The sequence below is a fragment of the Miscanthus floridulus genome, chromosome 11 (genome assembly GCF_019320115.1).
Source record: "Miscanthus floridulus cultivar M001 chromosome 11, ASM1932011v1, whole genome shotgun sequence".
NCBI classification, from domain to species: domain Eukaryota; kingdom Viridiplantae; phylum Streptophyta; class Magnoliopsida; order Poales; family Poaceae; genus Miscanthus; species Miscanthus floridulus.
Genome location: NC_089590.1, coordinates 53,544,489 through 53,558,577, shown reverse-complemented (window position 1 = coordinate 53,558,577; position 14,089 = coordinate 53,544,489). Strand labels below are relative to the sequence as shown.

General features: G+C 44.5%; 2 protein-coding genes and 1 pseudogene across 2 annotated transcripts; all 3 read left to right on the top strand.

The window, feature by feature from the left end:
- The first annotated feature begins 349 nt into the window (after positions 1-349).
- On the top strand, positions 350-4,807 carry LOC136491962 (uncharacterized; annotated as a pseudogene).
- Positions 4,808-5,161: 354 nt separating this feature from the next.
- LOC136491961 (uncharacterized) lies at positions 5,162-6,052 on the top strand. Its single transcript, XM_066488148.1, has one exon. The coding sequence runs from the start codon at positions 5,162-5,164 to the stop codon at positions 6,050-6,052; it is 891 nt and encodes a 296-aa protein (XP_066344245.1).
- A 6,331-nt stretch (positions 6,053-12,383) lies between these two features.
- LOC136494303 (heavy metal-associated isoprenylated plant protein 16-like) lies at positions 12,384-13,182 on the top strand. Its single transcript, XM_066490474.1, has 2 exons — positions 12,384-12,601; positions 12,716-13,182. Exons 1-2 carry the CDS (start codon positions 12,596-12,598, stop codon positions 13,037-13,039), a joined length of 330 nt encoding a protein of 109 aa, XP_066346571.1. The 5' UTR covers positions 12,384-12,595; the 3' UTR covers positions 13,040-13,182.
- Positions 13,183-14,089: the final 907 nt, after the last annotated feature.

Genomic DNA, 14,089 nt, shown 5'->3' with positions numbered 1-14,089 from the left:
TATCCTTCTAAAAAATCAAGCACATCCATCCATTTGCAGGTACACATCCTAATTCTGTTCAATGCCAAACTTTTTGCTGTCTATCAAACTTTGAGGTTAAGAAATTGAAGGAATCAAGATACACATATAGTTTTTTGTCCTGTTGATCGCCACTTGGTTACAACTGACACAATGGGCAGTAGTTTACTAAACCAAGGACCCAACCCTAACTTAAGCTAATTGGTTATTTGTATTCGGATCTGATCTAATTACATTTGTGTACATGTATTATGCCTGCTAACTTCGACCACTTTCAGAGATTAATTTCTGATTGAAACTAGGGATTAATTTTGTGTTCAGTTTCATCATAATGGAACCTATGCAAAATAATGAAGGTCATACACCATTTGCAGACTTGACAAACACCATCAATGGAGGTAATTGTTTTTACACATGTCCATAGATGCTTTCACTTGTATTATTTGTGGTGATTAAGTAAATAGCTATCAACTTATTTTCAAACAGCGGGTCAGACAACATCAAATTCACAAGCGCAAGTTGATGAACGTGCACAGCGTAAAAGGGAGAGAGAAAAAGCACGACATGCAGCAATGACTCAAGAAGAAAGGAATGAAAAAAATAAAAAACATAGAGAAAAGTATCTTCTGAGAAAGGCAGAAACTGCATTAGCTGCTAGGTCGAGAGGTCCACCACATTCTGATTTTTCATTTCTAAATTCAGTATTACCATTTTTAGTTTATTTAATGTTGTAAATGTATATACATTGAGCTAAAAGTTTTGTGCAAATTAGAAAAAAATCAGATGGACTAAAACTTTGCAAATTAAGAAAAGTTTTTTTTGCTGTGTATGAATGATACCACCTACTTGCATCAGTCATTGGTTTGCTTATTTGTTGTGTAATTATGTTGTACCAGTTGGAGTTGAATCAACCATGGAAAACACTGATGGCTATGAAGATAGTGACCTGGCTACATCGAAACAACTCATACGAACTCATGCAGATTGATAAAGATAACACATGTACCATTTTGGTTTGTTTTGTTCCTAATACTAATTATTTTTTTGTTGTGTTTGTATGATGTCGAGACCAAGGTTAATATCATGTTGTTATATATATGTAGATGACTACTCCGATAGATGTATAGATCAAAGTGGCATAATTGACTTGACTGATGCATCACCTGATCTAAACCCGGGTACATTGTTTTTTTTCATTAATGTTATCTATTTGAGAAGAAAAAATGTAGTGGGCAACCCAAATGTCGTTCATGACAATGTAATAAGGAATGAATGTTCTTGCAATATGTGCCCTTCTATAATTTATTTGAGACCGTACTTTTTTATCAATATATAGGTGTTGCAAATGCATCCAATTCCATCAACAATATTGTCACATGTCCAAAAGAGCGTAAGTGTGAACTAGATAGAGCACGACAGGCTGCACTATCTCCTGTACAAAAGGCACTAATAAACAAGAGGTGGCGTGACTTGTATGCGGCAAAAAATGCAGCAAGAAAACTACAAATGACTCCACAAGAGAAGAAGGAGAAGCGAAAAGAGATGAAGAAAAACTATAATAGGATGGTGAGAGGACACCGAGCCAACAATTTGCATCCGGACTCATTAGCCATGGAGAGCCCTCACTTTAACCCTCAGCTTATTTTCCCTTCTTCACCTCAATCTCCTAAAACTGCCTTCACACGATATGAAAATACCCAAATCGAGGGGCACAACTATTGACATCGCGCCGTTTGTAGTTCAAAATCCAGATGTCCAAACCCCTAAAATGGCTATGGCATAGACCATACATAGGCATCGAGTGACCGCTAGAGAGAAATGCCCTTCTATCCCGTCGCAATTGGGCTTTTGAAGCAAACATTGGAAGAAGGGCTAGAGGGTGTGCGGATGGAAAGTGCAATGATTCGAATGACCCGACTCAACCGAGTGTGGTTTACAACGGTAATTAGACTTGATCAGTATATATTGTCGGTACTTTCACCTTCACTCTTCTATTCCAAAAACTCATACCTTTTGTTACTACAGGTGGTGTCACCCAGGAGACTCTAGTTCCACCACCTAATAATTGCACAGGTACACAGACACAACCGTCTGTAGTTGACGGTACCTCTTCAATGCCTCCAAATGGTGCACAAGCTGATACACCAGACTCTATGGCCAAGGATGGTATTTTCTTTATTAAATTTATCCTTTTTTGTTCTTTTTGTATGCCATTATGTTTCTCTCATCATATATGTGGCCGTGTTGCACAGACTATGATGAGGATGTCATATTTGAGGAGGATGAGGAAGAGGATGAGGCGTACTTTTTCACCGGACAAGGTACACCGCGTAATAGTCAAAACAAATTTTTCACAAACTTTCTTTCAACGCGTAACACATCAACATTTTGTCAGAAGACGATGAGGAGGGAACCGATGTCGAGCTAGATCTCGACACGGATGAGCAAGAGAACAGTGAGCCTGATGTCCTAGATCCATACGACAGGGTTTACGCTAATGTCCCGTCAGAGTTGCACATGCTACCGTCGGTGCCGAACTGCGAGCACTGCACCGCAAAGAAATTTGAGGGTGAACCGCCCGGATTCTATTGTCGAGGTGGAAAGATTCATCTTTCAACTCCTGAGACACCACCAGAGCTCATGAGGTTGTGGTCAAGCTCGGACGCTGATGCTAGGCACTTTCGTGCAAACATCAGATATTTCAACAGCCACTTCTCTTTCACTTCTCTGTACTGCCACCTAGATCGTGTGACCACTAACATGCAAATCTATGGTGTCTACACATTCCGTGCCCATGGCCAGATTTACCATAACATACGATCATTTGGTAAAGAGGAGGGTGTCAAAAAGAGACACCTCGAGTTTTATTTTTACGAACGATGATCCATCCCTCGAGCATCGGATGAGCAAGTGCCGTGAGCAATGCGACCAAAAAGACAGGAAAGTTATAGAGCAATTGGTTAGTATCTTTAATGGGAATCCCTACTCTCAGCAACTAAGGAGTATGGGACACGTTGGAAACCTCGAGGATTACAGGGTCGAGTTGAACCTTGACCAACGGCTTGACCAGAGAACATATAACGTGCCATTGACATCAGAGGTGGCCGCCGTCTAGGTTGAGGGGAGTGAGCATCATGGCCAATTCGAGCATAGTGTTCTCCTACAAGGGAAGGATCGGTCTATACATGGCATCCGCTCATATAATGCATGCTATGACCCACTGTCATACCCGGTGTTCTTTCCAACGTGTGAGCTCAGGTGGCACAACTGCATTCCAAAAGTGGGTGTGACTATGGCTCAAGTTGATCGAGCTCGAGCAATCCGCAAAAAGCGTGCCAAGAATGGTGATGATGATGATGGAGGTAACTTGAACTCTTTTCAATAATGCAATATAAACTCTTTTTTGTTAACTCATGATACTAATTCGAACAATGTCTCCCTGTAGAACCTATTGCGAATACATGTGTCTCCGTGCATGACTACTACTGCTACAAGTTCCAGATGCGGCCAGGGATATTTAATCCAATACTCTATGGCCGATGTCTTTTCTAGCAATTCGCCGTTGACACCTACATCAAGAATGAGAGCTCGCATTTAGACTATATGAGGAACAATCAAGATACTTTGAGGGTTGACCTATACCAAGGCCTGGTGGACAGCATGCATTTAGGTGAAGGATCTGTTGAGAATGTCAGAAGGCGTACTGTCCTGTCTTCGTCATTCATCGGAGGACCTTGTGATATGAGGCACCGGTACATGGATGCAATGGCTCTGGTGCGAAAGTATGGTAAACCTGATATCTTCCTCACAATGACTGTGCAACCCTAACTGGGATGAGATCAAGAATGAACTTTATCCATGCCAGACACCACAGGACCGCCCAGATCTCGTCACACGAGTCTTCAGAGCAAAGTTAGAGGCGATGAGAAAAATGTTGATGGAGAAAGATATACTTGGGAAGGTGAAGGCCTACGTATATGTAGTGGAGTTCTAGAAGAGGGGCTTGCCGCATGCACACTTCTTGCTAACAATGGAACGGAAGTACAAACTCACATGTCCTGAGCAATATGACATGATCATCATTGCAGAGCTACCAAACAAGAAAAAGTACCCTAAGCTATACAAGATGGTCACAAAGCATATGATGCATGGTCCTTGTGGGATGCTTAATCCATACTATCCGTGCACGGTGGGCCACGGGTCATGCAAAACCCGTTACCCGCGCCCATTCTGTGAGGCCACGTCATAGGGAAAGGATTCATACCCCATCTATCGATGACGCAATGACGGCCGTACACAAAAAGTTCAAGGCCATTACCTGGACAATCAATGGGTTGTTCCTTACAACCCTTGCCTACTACGTACCTTCAACTACCATATAAATGTTGAGGCCGGTGGGAGCATCAAATCAGTAAAGTATCTATTCAAGTACATATACAAGGGACATGACAGGGCGTCGGTGGTGATGAGGGAGACCGACAAAGCAGATGAGAAAGGCAACGTTGATGAGATCAAGCAGTATAGAGACGCCAAGTGGGTCACGCCTCTAGAAGCACTGTGGAGGATATATGGCTTTGAGTTGAGCAAGAACCATCCACCAGTACAGCAGCTGCAACTTCATCTACCCGACATGCACATGGTGGCATTTCATAAATGGGACAAGGTCGAACGGATCGTTAATAGGCTAGGTGTAGAAGAGTCAATGATGACAACATACTTCGAGGCAAACAGGATGCATGAGGAAGCCCACCGAATCTTGTATCGGGACTTCCCGGAGCATTTTACCTAGCAGTCTGATGGTAAATTCTAGAAGAAAAGGAAAAACTCCATTTTCCAAGTTGGCAGAGTCATCTCGGCCCATCCTGCTAAGGGAGAACACTACTTTCTTTGTGTTCTCTTAAACAATGTTGCTGGTGTGACCTCATACAAACACCTTAGGATGGTTGATGGCATGCTACTGCCTTCGTTCCATGAAGCTACAGAAAGGAGGGGTCTAACCGAAGAAGACAATACACTGGATGAATGTCTAAGTGAAGCTACTTTCTTCCAGATGCCTTCCTTTATGTGAAGTCTATTTGCAACAATATTGGTATTCTACGAGCCGAATAATGTGATGTGGTTGTGGAAAAAACACTACGATGCAATGTCAGAGGACTATAGCCACAATAATCCATCCCCAGATCTGGTGCAACAGATGGTTTTGATAGACATTAGAAACATGCTGCAGTCTATGGAGAAGGACATAAGGTCATTTCCTCTTCTAGATATTGATCACTCATACGACAATGCTAGCCATATTCCTCATGAGATATTTGAGGAAGCTAGCGTCGAGCAGAATCCCGAAGATGTGCTATTGTGCGACTCACTCAATACTGAGCAAAGGCCTGCCTACGATGATATAATGGCCACTGTCTACAGCAAACAAGGTGGGCTGTTCTTTGTGGATGGACCTGGCGGGATGGGAAAGACCTTTTTGTATAGGGCACTTCTCGCAAAACTTTGTAGCCATGACAAGCTTGTCGTGGCTACAGCTACATCTGGAGTCACAGCATCCATAATGCCAGGTGGGAGGATGGCCCACTCGCATTTCAAGATACCCCTCACTGTTGAAGAGGGTTGTTGCTATAGCTTCACGAAACAGAGTGGTACTGCCAAGTTGCTGCAGCAAGCAGCTCTCATAATTTGGGACAAGGCATCTATGACAAAGAGGCAAAATGTGGAAGCACTAGACAACAGCCTATGGGATATAATGGGTCGGTCAGACCTACTGTTTGGTGGGAAGACTGTTGTCCTTGGTAGGGATTTCAGACAGGTCCTCCCTGTTGTGCGGAAAGGATCCATGGCTCAAATAGTCGGTGCTTCTCTACGAAGGTTGTATCTTTGGGAATCCATGCGCCACCTAAAGCTCATCCGCAACATGAGGGCTCAGAGTGACCTGTGGTTTGCAGATTATCTATTGCGCATTGGTGATGGAACGGAAGAGGTTAACGAAGATGGCAATGTACGTATTTCAGATGAGATCCGTGTCCCGTAGTCTGGCGATGCCGAGAAAGATCTTCATAGATAGATCAGCATCATCTTTCTAGATCTAAATGCAAACATGGCAGACAAAGACTACATCACCACCAGGGCAATTTTATCTACACGTAACGATTGGGTTGACATGATCAATATGAAAATGATTGATATGTTCCAGGGTGGCGAGACGGTGTATCACAGTTTTGACTCCGCGGTAGATGATCCACATAACTACTATCCATTGGAGTTCCTTAATAGTCTGACCCCCAACGGGCTGCCTCCACATGTATTGAAGCTCAAGCTCGGGTGTCCTATCATATTGCTTAGGAATATTGACCCTGCTAATGGGCTATGCAACGGTACAAGGCTGGTGGTGCGGGGGTTCCAAGAAATACAATCGATGCGGAAATCGTGGTGGGGCAGCATGCTGGGAAGCGGGTATTCCTTCCTCGAATACCGCTATGCCCGTCCGATGATGAGATGTTCGCATTCCAGTTTAAGAGGAAGCAGTTTCCTATCAGGCTGAGCTTTGCCATGACGGTTCAAAAAGTCACAGGGCCAAACTATCCCGAACGTGGGTGTGTACCTGCCCGCACCGGTGTTCTCTCACGGTTAGTTGTATGTTGCGATGTCTAGAACCACGTTAAGAACGAATATTAAGATCCTTGCTCTCCCGTCTGATGCGGATGCATAGGAGGAGGAGGCCAAAAAGATGGAGAACAAAAATGCTAAAAAGAATGTCGAGGCAAAAAAATAAGAATGCGTCAAATAAAAAAGATAAGGATAAGAAGACCCCAATAGTGGATGGAACTTTCACGAAGAATATTGTATTTAAGGAGGTTCTAACGCCATAGGCAAGGTAACAGAACATTACTAACACATACAATACATTTTTTATTCAATTAAATATTGCACAAATAGTATCTCACTAACGCGATGTTAGTGCCATGGACGCGGCGATCGCTCGAATACCGGCATCCACCGATAGCATGCCAGCGAGCGTCATAACGGACATACACAAGATCGGGAGGAACAACAAGGTATGGATAGACCCTAATGAATTTTGTCCGGAGCGGTTCCTCACGGGTGGCGCGGTGGATGCTACTGGCGCTCCCGTACGAAATAGTCATCGAGATCGTCGGGCTTGTCGCCGTGACCTCGCCACACCCGATGGAGGACCTCTGTAGCCTCCGTGGCATGTACGTGTCCGCAGTCCACCCACACATGAGTCGCATTACTTACACTTTTAATTTGTCTACCTGTATCATGTGTGTGTCTTTGTAGTTGCTAGACCATGCACACGGCGTGCATGGAGCGCGTCGTGAGGAGCCACGTAGCGCTAGAGCGGGAGGAATCCATGAGGTGGTAAGACCCCAACCGCTACCTCGCCCTCATCGATAAACTGGCTGCCGGCGGCAACCCGGAGGCCTGCTTCGTGCTCAGTCTCAGGCTCGTCTTCACGCAGGGCCGCATGGACCCCGTCGGCACTGCCTGCCTCAGACAGGCGGCCACCGCTGACAACAAGGTGGCGGCCTACATGCTTGGCGTCCTCCTCTATGGGGACAACGAGGCCGAGCAGTACATCAGGAAGGTGGAGGGCGAGGACGTCGCCCATGGGTGCAAACCGGAGGCTAGCAGGACCAACAGGGAATGCGTGAGGTGCCGCGAGCAAGCCGTCGACGCAGTTTGGGAGGTGTTATGGAGGGTGGACAGAACGATGGACCCAGTGCCGGTGCTGCCGCCGGAGGTAGGTTGCAAGGGCAGCAGCTGCGGTGTGGCGGAAGGATGGACCGGCGGCTGCGCTGTCTTTTGTAGCGACGACTGTAGGATTAGGCACGAGTTCTCTGAGTTCTATATATCGCTGATCGTGAATCTTTCCATAGACACTTAAGTGGATATCTTATTCTATAGTATATGTCTACGTGGAATAGACCAAAAACCACATACATTTATACGGTGAGTATAACACTTTGTTTTAAGTTTTTGTGGAAGATTTTTCAAGAGACGCAATATTACTCATGCGACAGGCACTAATATTGACATATATACTCGAGCCTGTGTACAGGATGGTATGGAGATGCAGCAGAACTTATTCGTGGATTTATTGGCGCACGAAAGAAATGGATATCGGAGATTTCTTCCTACCGATATAAAATATTATCTTAGGCGCATCACGGAAAGGTCTATAAAGTAGAGTTTGTAAGTCTGTGACGCCACGCTCTCTGTTACTGTTAATTTCACAAACTTTGCTTTTTGGATTAACTGTAACTTTAACGTTGATATTTAATTTTTATAGTATTGTTATCTTATCATGCGATCCGTGTGTTTTTAGTATAAATTGTTAGCTATCCTGTAGCAACGCACGGGCATGCTACCTAGTTATGAAAAACGACCAAAAAATGCCATACCAAAAAATGGGCTGCTGAAATTTTGCCTCTTTTTTGTAGACTAGCAAACATGCCCGTGCGTTGCGACTGAAGAAAAAACTTTAATTTTCATTCTATCATGTGTTGCTATCATTAAATGTTGAGTTTCGTTACCTTTGAGGACTCCTATAAAAATCTATACTTTAATATCTGATTAAAGTCAATAAGGAGTTAGTTGTCGACGTGTCAAGAATTAGTATGTCCACTAATGATTCTGATAAAAGACTTCTCTTGATTACATTTATTTAGATGGCATTAGACAACAATCTGCTCAAGATTTCAGTTCATGTTTTAATTAGTTAAACCATTGGCTAATTCAGGTTTTAGCAAGAACATGTTTATAATCAAAATTACGCTAACAACAAGGCAGTAAAAATCTTTATTTCTTAGAGAAAAGTCAATGGTTCAAACGCCAATAATATTGTATCTATTATTTGTTTTTATTTTTATTGAAAATCACTTGAGCGGATATTAATCGGAGACTAAAAAAAAAATAGAGGGATAGAAATAGATAGAGCTTCCACGTATATATAGTCCTGTCAAAGTTTAAGAGTTTGGTAAGAGCCTACGTACACACGGACTAGGATTTAAATTCCGCCGTCTTCTTTCCTTCTACGGTATCTCTGTATTTTACATACGGCAGGCGGCGGCGTCATCCTGGCTCCGGCACCACATTTTGCCCCGTCGCGCGCGTGTATAAATAAGGAGCCCCGAGAACTTGCTCGTTCACAAGCGAGGCTTTGCTCTTGGTGCGTAGTTGCACCGGCAGCGCAAAACATATATAGCGCGACGATCAGCGTAGCTGCGTAGCCACCATCATTTGCGGCACGTAAATCGATCGGCTGCGGGCGACGCGATGTCGTCCAAGGTTGGCCATTGGCCAAGGCCTTCTGCTTTGTTCTTACTTTGATTCGCCATGCATGCATGTGCTCCCATATATATATGTTCAACAAAAAAAAAATACAATTCTCTCTTGCCGAGAAGTCAGACAATTTTTAGAATTCTCACCGATGCTCTCTGGTTGAGAAGTCAGACAATTTTTAGAACTCTCACTGATGCTAGTTTGGGCTCGTCGTTACGTTGTTGTTGGAGCAAAAGACTGTGATCAGGCTGGGCGTACCGAACGACAAGAACCTGGCTTATGCAGCTGGCATCCAAATTTGTCGGTACACATCCGTCACACTAGCTAGCTATTATCTTGAACTTCGTGTGCGGGATCCGTCCATATATCCATGAATAATACACTCTTGTGCATGAGTACTTACCACACTGCGGGCCTCGATGTATGGTGTATATGCAGGAGTGAACTCGGTGGCGATTACCGGGGAAGCCAAGGACCTGCTGGAGGTGGTAGGAGAAAGCATCGACATCGCCTGCCTGATCAATCGCCTGCGCAAGAAGGTCTGCCGCGCCGACATCGTTGTGGTGGAGGAAGTCAAGGACAAGAAGGAGGAGGAGGAGGAGAAGAAGAAGAAGGAAGAAGAAGAAGAAGAAGAAGAAGAAGAAGATGAAGAAGAAGAAGGCGGAAGAAGAAGAAGAAGAAGAAGGCGGAAGAAGAGAAGAAGAACAGCCGCCGTGCTCCGGTGGTTATTACCCGGGGCCGCCGCCGACGTTTCTATGCGAGGAACAACAGCCAGAAGGCTGCCACATCATGTGAAGCTACGTACTACTACTTAAGATGGATTTTGCCCGGCGTATATATATGCTTATTAATATGTTTCTGACGATTTTGGTTCTGAACTTTTGCCACACCGGCTAGCTTATCTCCGTGAATCGTGCTGTGCGCATGTGCACAAAGTGGTTCTGGTTTGCTGTGGCTTCTTCAGTGATCACGAAATTTAGATCACTACTATATATAAGTATTTCTGAATTTGTTTTAAGTTAAAATATTCTAAATTTGACCAAATTCATAAACGAAAGCATTGACACCTACCACACATCCTAGAAGTAAACTATGAAAGAATATTTCATATAAGAGGGGAATGATGCTCATTTGAATTCTCAAGTATTAATTTTTTTTGTATAAACTTTGTCAAATTAGGATAGTTTGACTTACGACAAGCTCAGAAATACTTACATTTGTGGAAGGAGTGGCTACATATGCCTACATGCTATATCATCTTACTATCTACTCCATGTCCTGTAATATAAATTTTTTTGAGTTACCCTGAGTCAAATTATTCCAAATTTGACAAAAAATATATATAAAAAAACAAGAGCAAAATTTATGTGGATTCCCTAAACTTGCATGGTGGTATAATCTGGGTCCACTTGAGAAATTAGTGCTGAAATTCCAATCTTTTTTTTTTTGGCTAGGAAAATTCCAATCTTTTCGGGACCTGTTTGCTAATTTGGATTTACTATGAGTTGGTGATGCCGTGGTTAAATTCGCACTCTAATCCAACTTGATGTGATTTGTTTTTCGTGAATTTTTGGAGCTGCCCTGTGCTCAGCCTGCTTCCTGTGTTGTTTCTAAAACACTGCTTCCTGTGCTGTTTCTGAAACGTCATGGTAATCTGTAAGAGCCGAGTGGCATCAATTTTTAGTTCAGTTCGATAGCTATCTCTGACTGAACTTTTGTGTACGCGTTAGTTTATCTTGTTGCTCCCAGCTCCCTATCGGAGTTCAGGATTGATTTTAATCATTGAGCAGCTCTTGCCTTGCTTCAGTTCTGCTTGCAGGTGGTCAGTAACAAAAACAGATCAAGCACATACTTCAGCAAGGTTTCAGTTGTCACTTCTCTGAATCTTTCTTTTGTTTGTTACTGTGTCGTCAAGTACTCTCTCCTAGTTCTATCTACTAATTTCTTTGTGGATTGGTTCCTGCATGGATGGTGTACCCATAGGAGTGAAGGACAGTCTAGGTTTCATAAGAGTGAAAGTGAGAAAGATAAGGCAAGAGACCTGTGAAATTGATCTAAGGGCGGACGTATTGACGTACAGTACTTAGGAGTGAAAGCAAAGGTGGGGTTGAGAGACCAAGGAAGAGGACCGCGTAGGAGTGATGGCTGGGCTCATTGAGGTACTTGAGCAACAGAGCACGGGGTCTGTCCACTGTCTCTTCCTTTGGCATTGAAGTACTTAGGCTCTGTTTAGTTCCCCACCAAAACGCCAAATTTTTCAAGATTCTTCGTCACATCGAATCTTTGAACGCATGCATGAAGCATTAAATATAAATAAAAAATAAAACTAATTACACGGTTTAGACGAAATCCACGAGACGAATCTTTTAAGCCTAATTAGACTATAATTGGACACTAATTGCCAAATAACAACGAAAACGCTACCGTAGCGTTTTGCCTAATTTTTTGGCAACCAAACTGGCCCTTAAGCAACAGATCACTAGCCACTGTGTGTCGGCCCACAATCTTCTTCAAGTACAACTCATGTTTGTACGAGTATTTTTCGTGTGGGGAAAGACTGCCCGTTGACTCTGCGTGTTCACATTCGCACCGTACCACCCTGATTGCCGACGATACCAAACGCAGCTGTATTTTCTTTTGTCTTCTTCTTAATATAATAAAGCTGCGTTTTTGAGAAAAAAAACTGTATAACCTTTTAAAAATCTGCGTTGCCGCGACCGCGGCTTTGGATTGGAGGAGCTCAGAGCTCCGGGCAGAGAAGGCGAGGCAGCGAGCGCGTCACCCAAAACCAACTGCCTTTGTCTCTGGTCTCTCGTCAAGTCATTGTATACTAGGACTATTTTTTTTCCAGGAAGACGCCGTCCCTTTCGATGAGAAACAGACGGACCCGTCTCTGACTCCCTAGCTCGGTAGGTGATGACTGATGACTGACGCGTACAGTAATGCTGCTAAAGTCAGTCGTCGTCGTGTCCTTGCCTGCTTGGGAGCGAAAGACCGTTCCGGCGAAGGATCGTCCGCCTTCACCTCTTGCCTGTTGGCTGTTGCTGCTCGCCCCCGTCTATAAATGCCGCGCGCGCACCTCTTGCAGTTGCTCCATCACAAGGCAGCTGCCGAGTGCAGAGTGCAGAGTGCAGAGTGCAGAGCATCGGTCCATCGGAATTCGGCGCGGCCATCCCGTCCCGTCCGTTCAGCCTCTACTGCTCAGACGACTTGTCGTTCCCCACATCTTATCGTTATCCTCAGCGGCGGCGCGTAGATCAGCAGCAGCGCGATGAAGGTAATTAACTGTCTGAAAGAACAGCTGTCTGAATAATCTTTCAGCTCCTCGAATTCGCTGTTCGTGTCCCCATCATGCATCCGACTCATCAATCTGGTGTTGTCGTTGCTGCAGCAAAAGATCGTGATCAGGCTGAGCATGGCAAGCGACAAGTGCCGGTCCAAGGCCATGGTGCTGGCAGCCAAAGCAGATGGGGTGAGCAAGATGGGAATCACCGGCGACGGCAAGGACCAGCTGGAGGTGGAGGGCGACGGCATCGACACCGTCTGCCTCGTCAACTGCCTGCGCAAGAAGATCGGCCGCGCCGACATCGTCAAGGTGGAGGTGGTGAAGCCCGAGGAGAAGAAGCCGGAGGAGAAGAAGCCCGAGGTCGTGCCGCTGCCGTACGACTGGTGGTACCCCAATTACTACCACTACCACCCGCAGTGGCAGTGGTGACTGGTCACCAGCTAAGCTGTTCATGATAGCAGCCGTTTTGACGGATTGGTAGTTGCCATTCAGCCCTATGATTGTACCGGTGTGCGAATGAATGAAAATATGTATGAAAAGCAACAAAAGGAAAAAAAAAGGAAATTTGCAAAGCTTACTTGTCCATGTTCTGGAGGTAATTAAACCCTAAAGATTTTATCAGTGGAGAAGCTAAATCTCAAAAGCACCTTTTAACACAGCCCTGTGTGAAGTTTGTGGACAGCATGAGGAAACTGCAGATCATATCGTTGCAGGATGCCCTTTCGCTAGGACCTTCTGGGCCAAACTTGATTTTAACTTGCCATTGGACTACTCCACCTTCCTAGATGATCTTCATTGCATTGGAAGGCCGGCTTCAGTACCCTGTAAGCATTTCAGCACATTCATAGCGCTATGCTGCTGGCAGCTCTGGAAGCGCAGGAACAGTGTGATCTTCAAGTCTGAACTTGCCTCTACAAGGCAAACTTTGGTGGCCGCATCTCCGACGCAAATCTTTGGAGAACGAGACTGCCAAGGAAGGATAGGGCTGTCGCGGATGCCTGGATTGGTGCTTTTTCAGCAGCTATGCGATAGGAATCTTGTAATGTGATTTCGCTGCAAAAATGATCTTGTGATCAAAGATGTACATTGTACATTGTACTTTACACTTTCTAACTGTCTATGGGCAGTTCTTGGGCAATAAAAATTCAGGTGGGGATCTCCCCGCGCCCCCCCCCCCCCCCCCCCCCCCCCCCCCCCGGGTGACCTTAAAAAAAAAAGCACCTTTTAAAATTCTTTAGGAAATGAAACGTTTTCTGCATTTTATATGGGTCTTCAGGCCCGGTTGAGGATTTGGACAAGCGCAGTACGAAGGATTCAATTTTTCATCAACAAAAATGTTACTAGAAACAGTCAAATATGCCCATAAATCTGTCAGTCTTATACCAGCCTTCGCAAATCGAAACCGTTCTGTTTTGGCCTGATCATTATTGGTTTTCAGAACCAGACACTCAGCCAGTAATTGTATTCGCAGACAGTCAC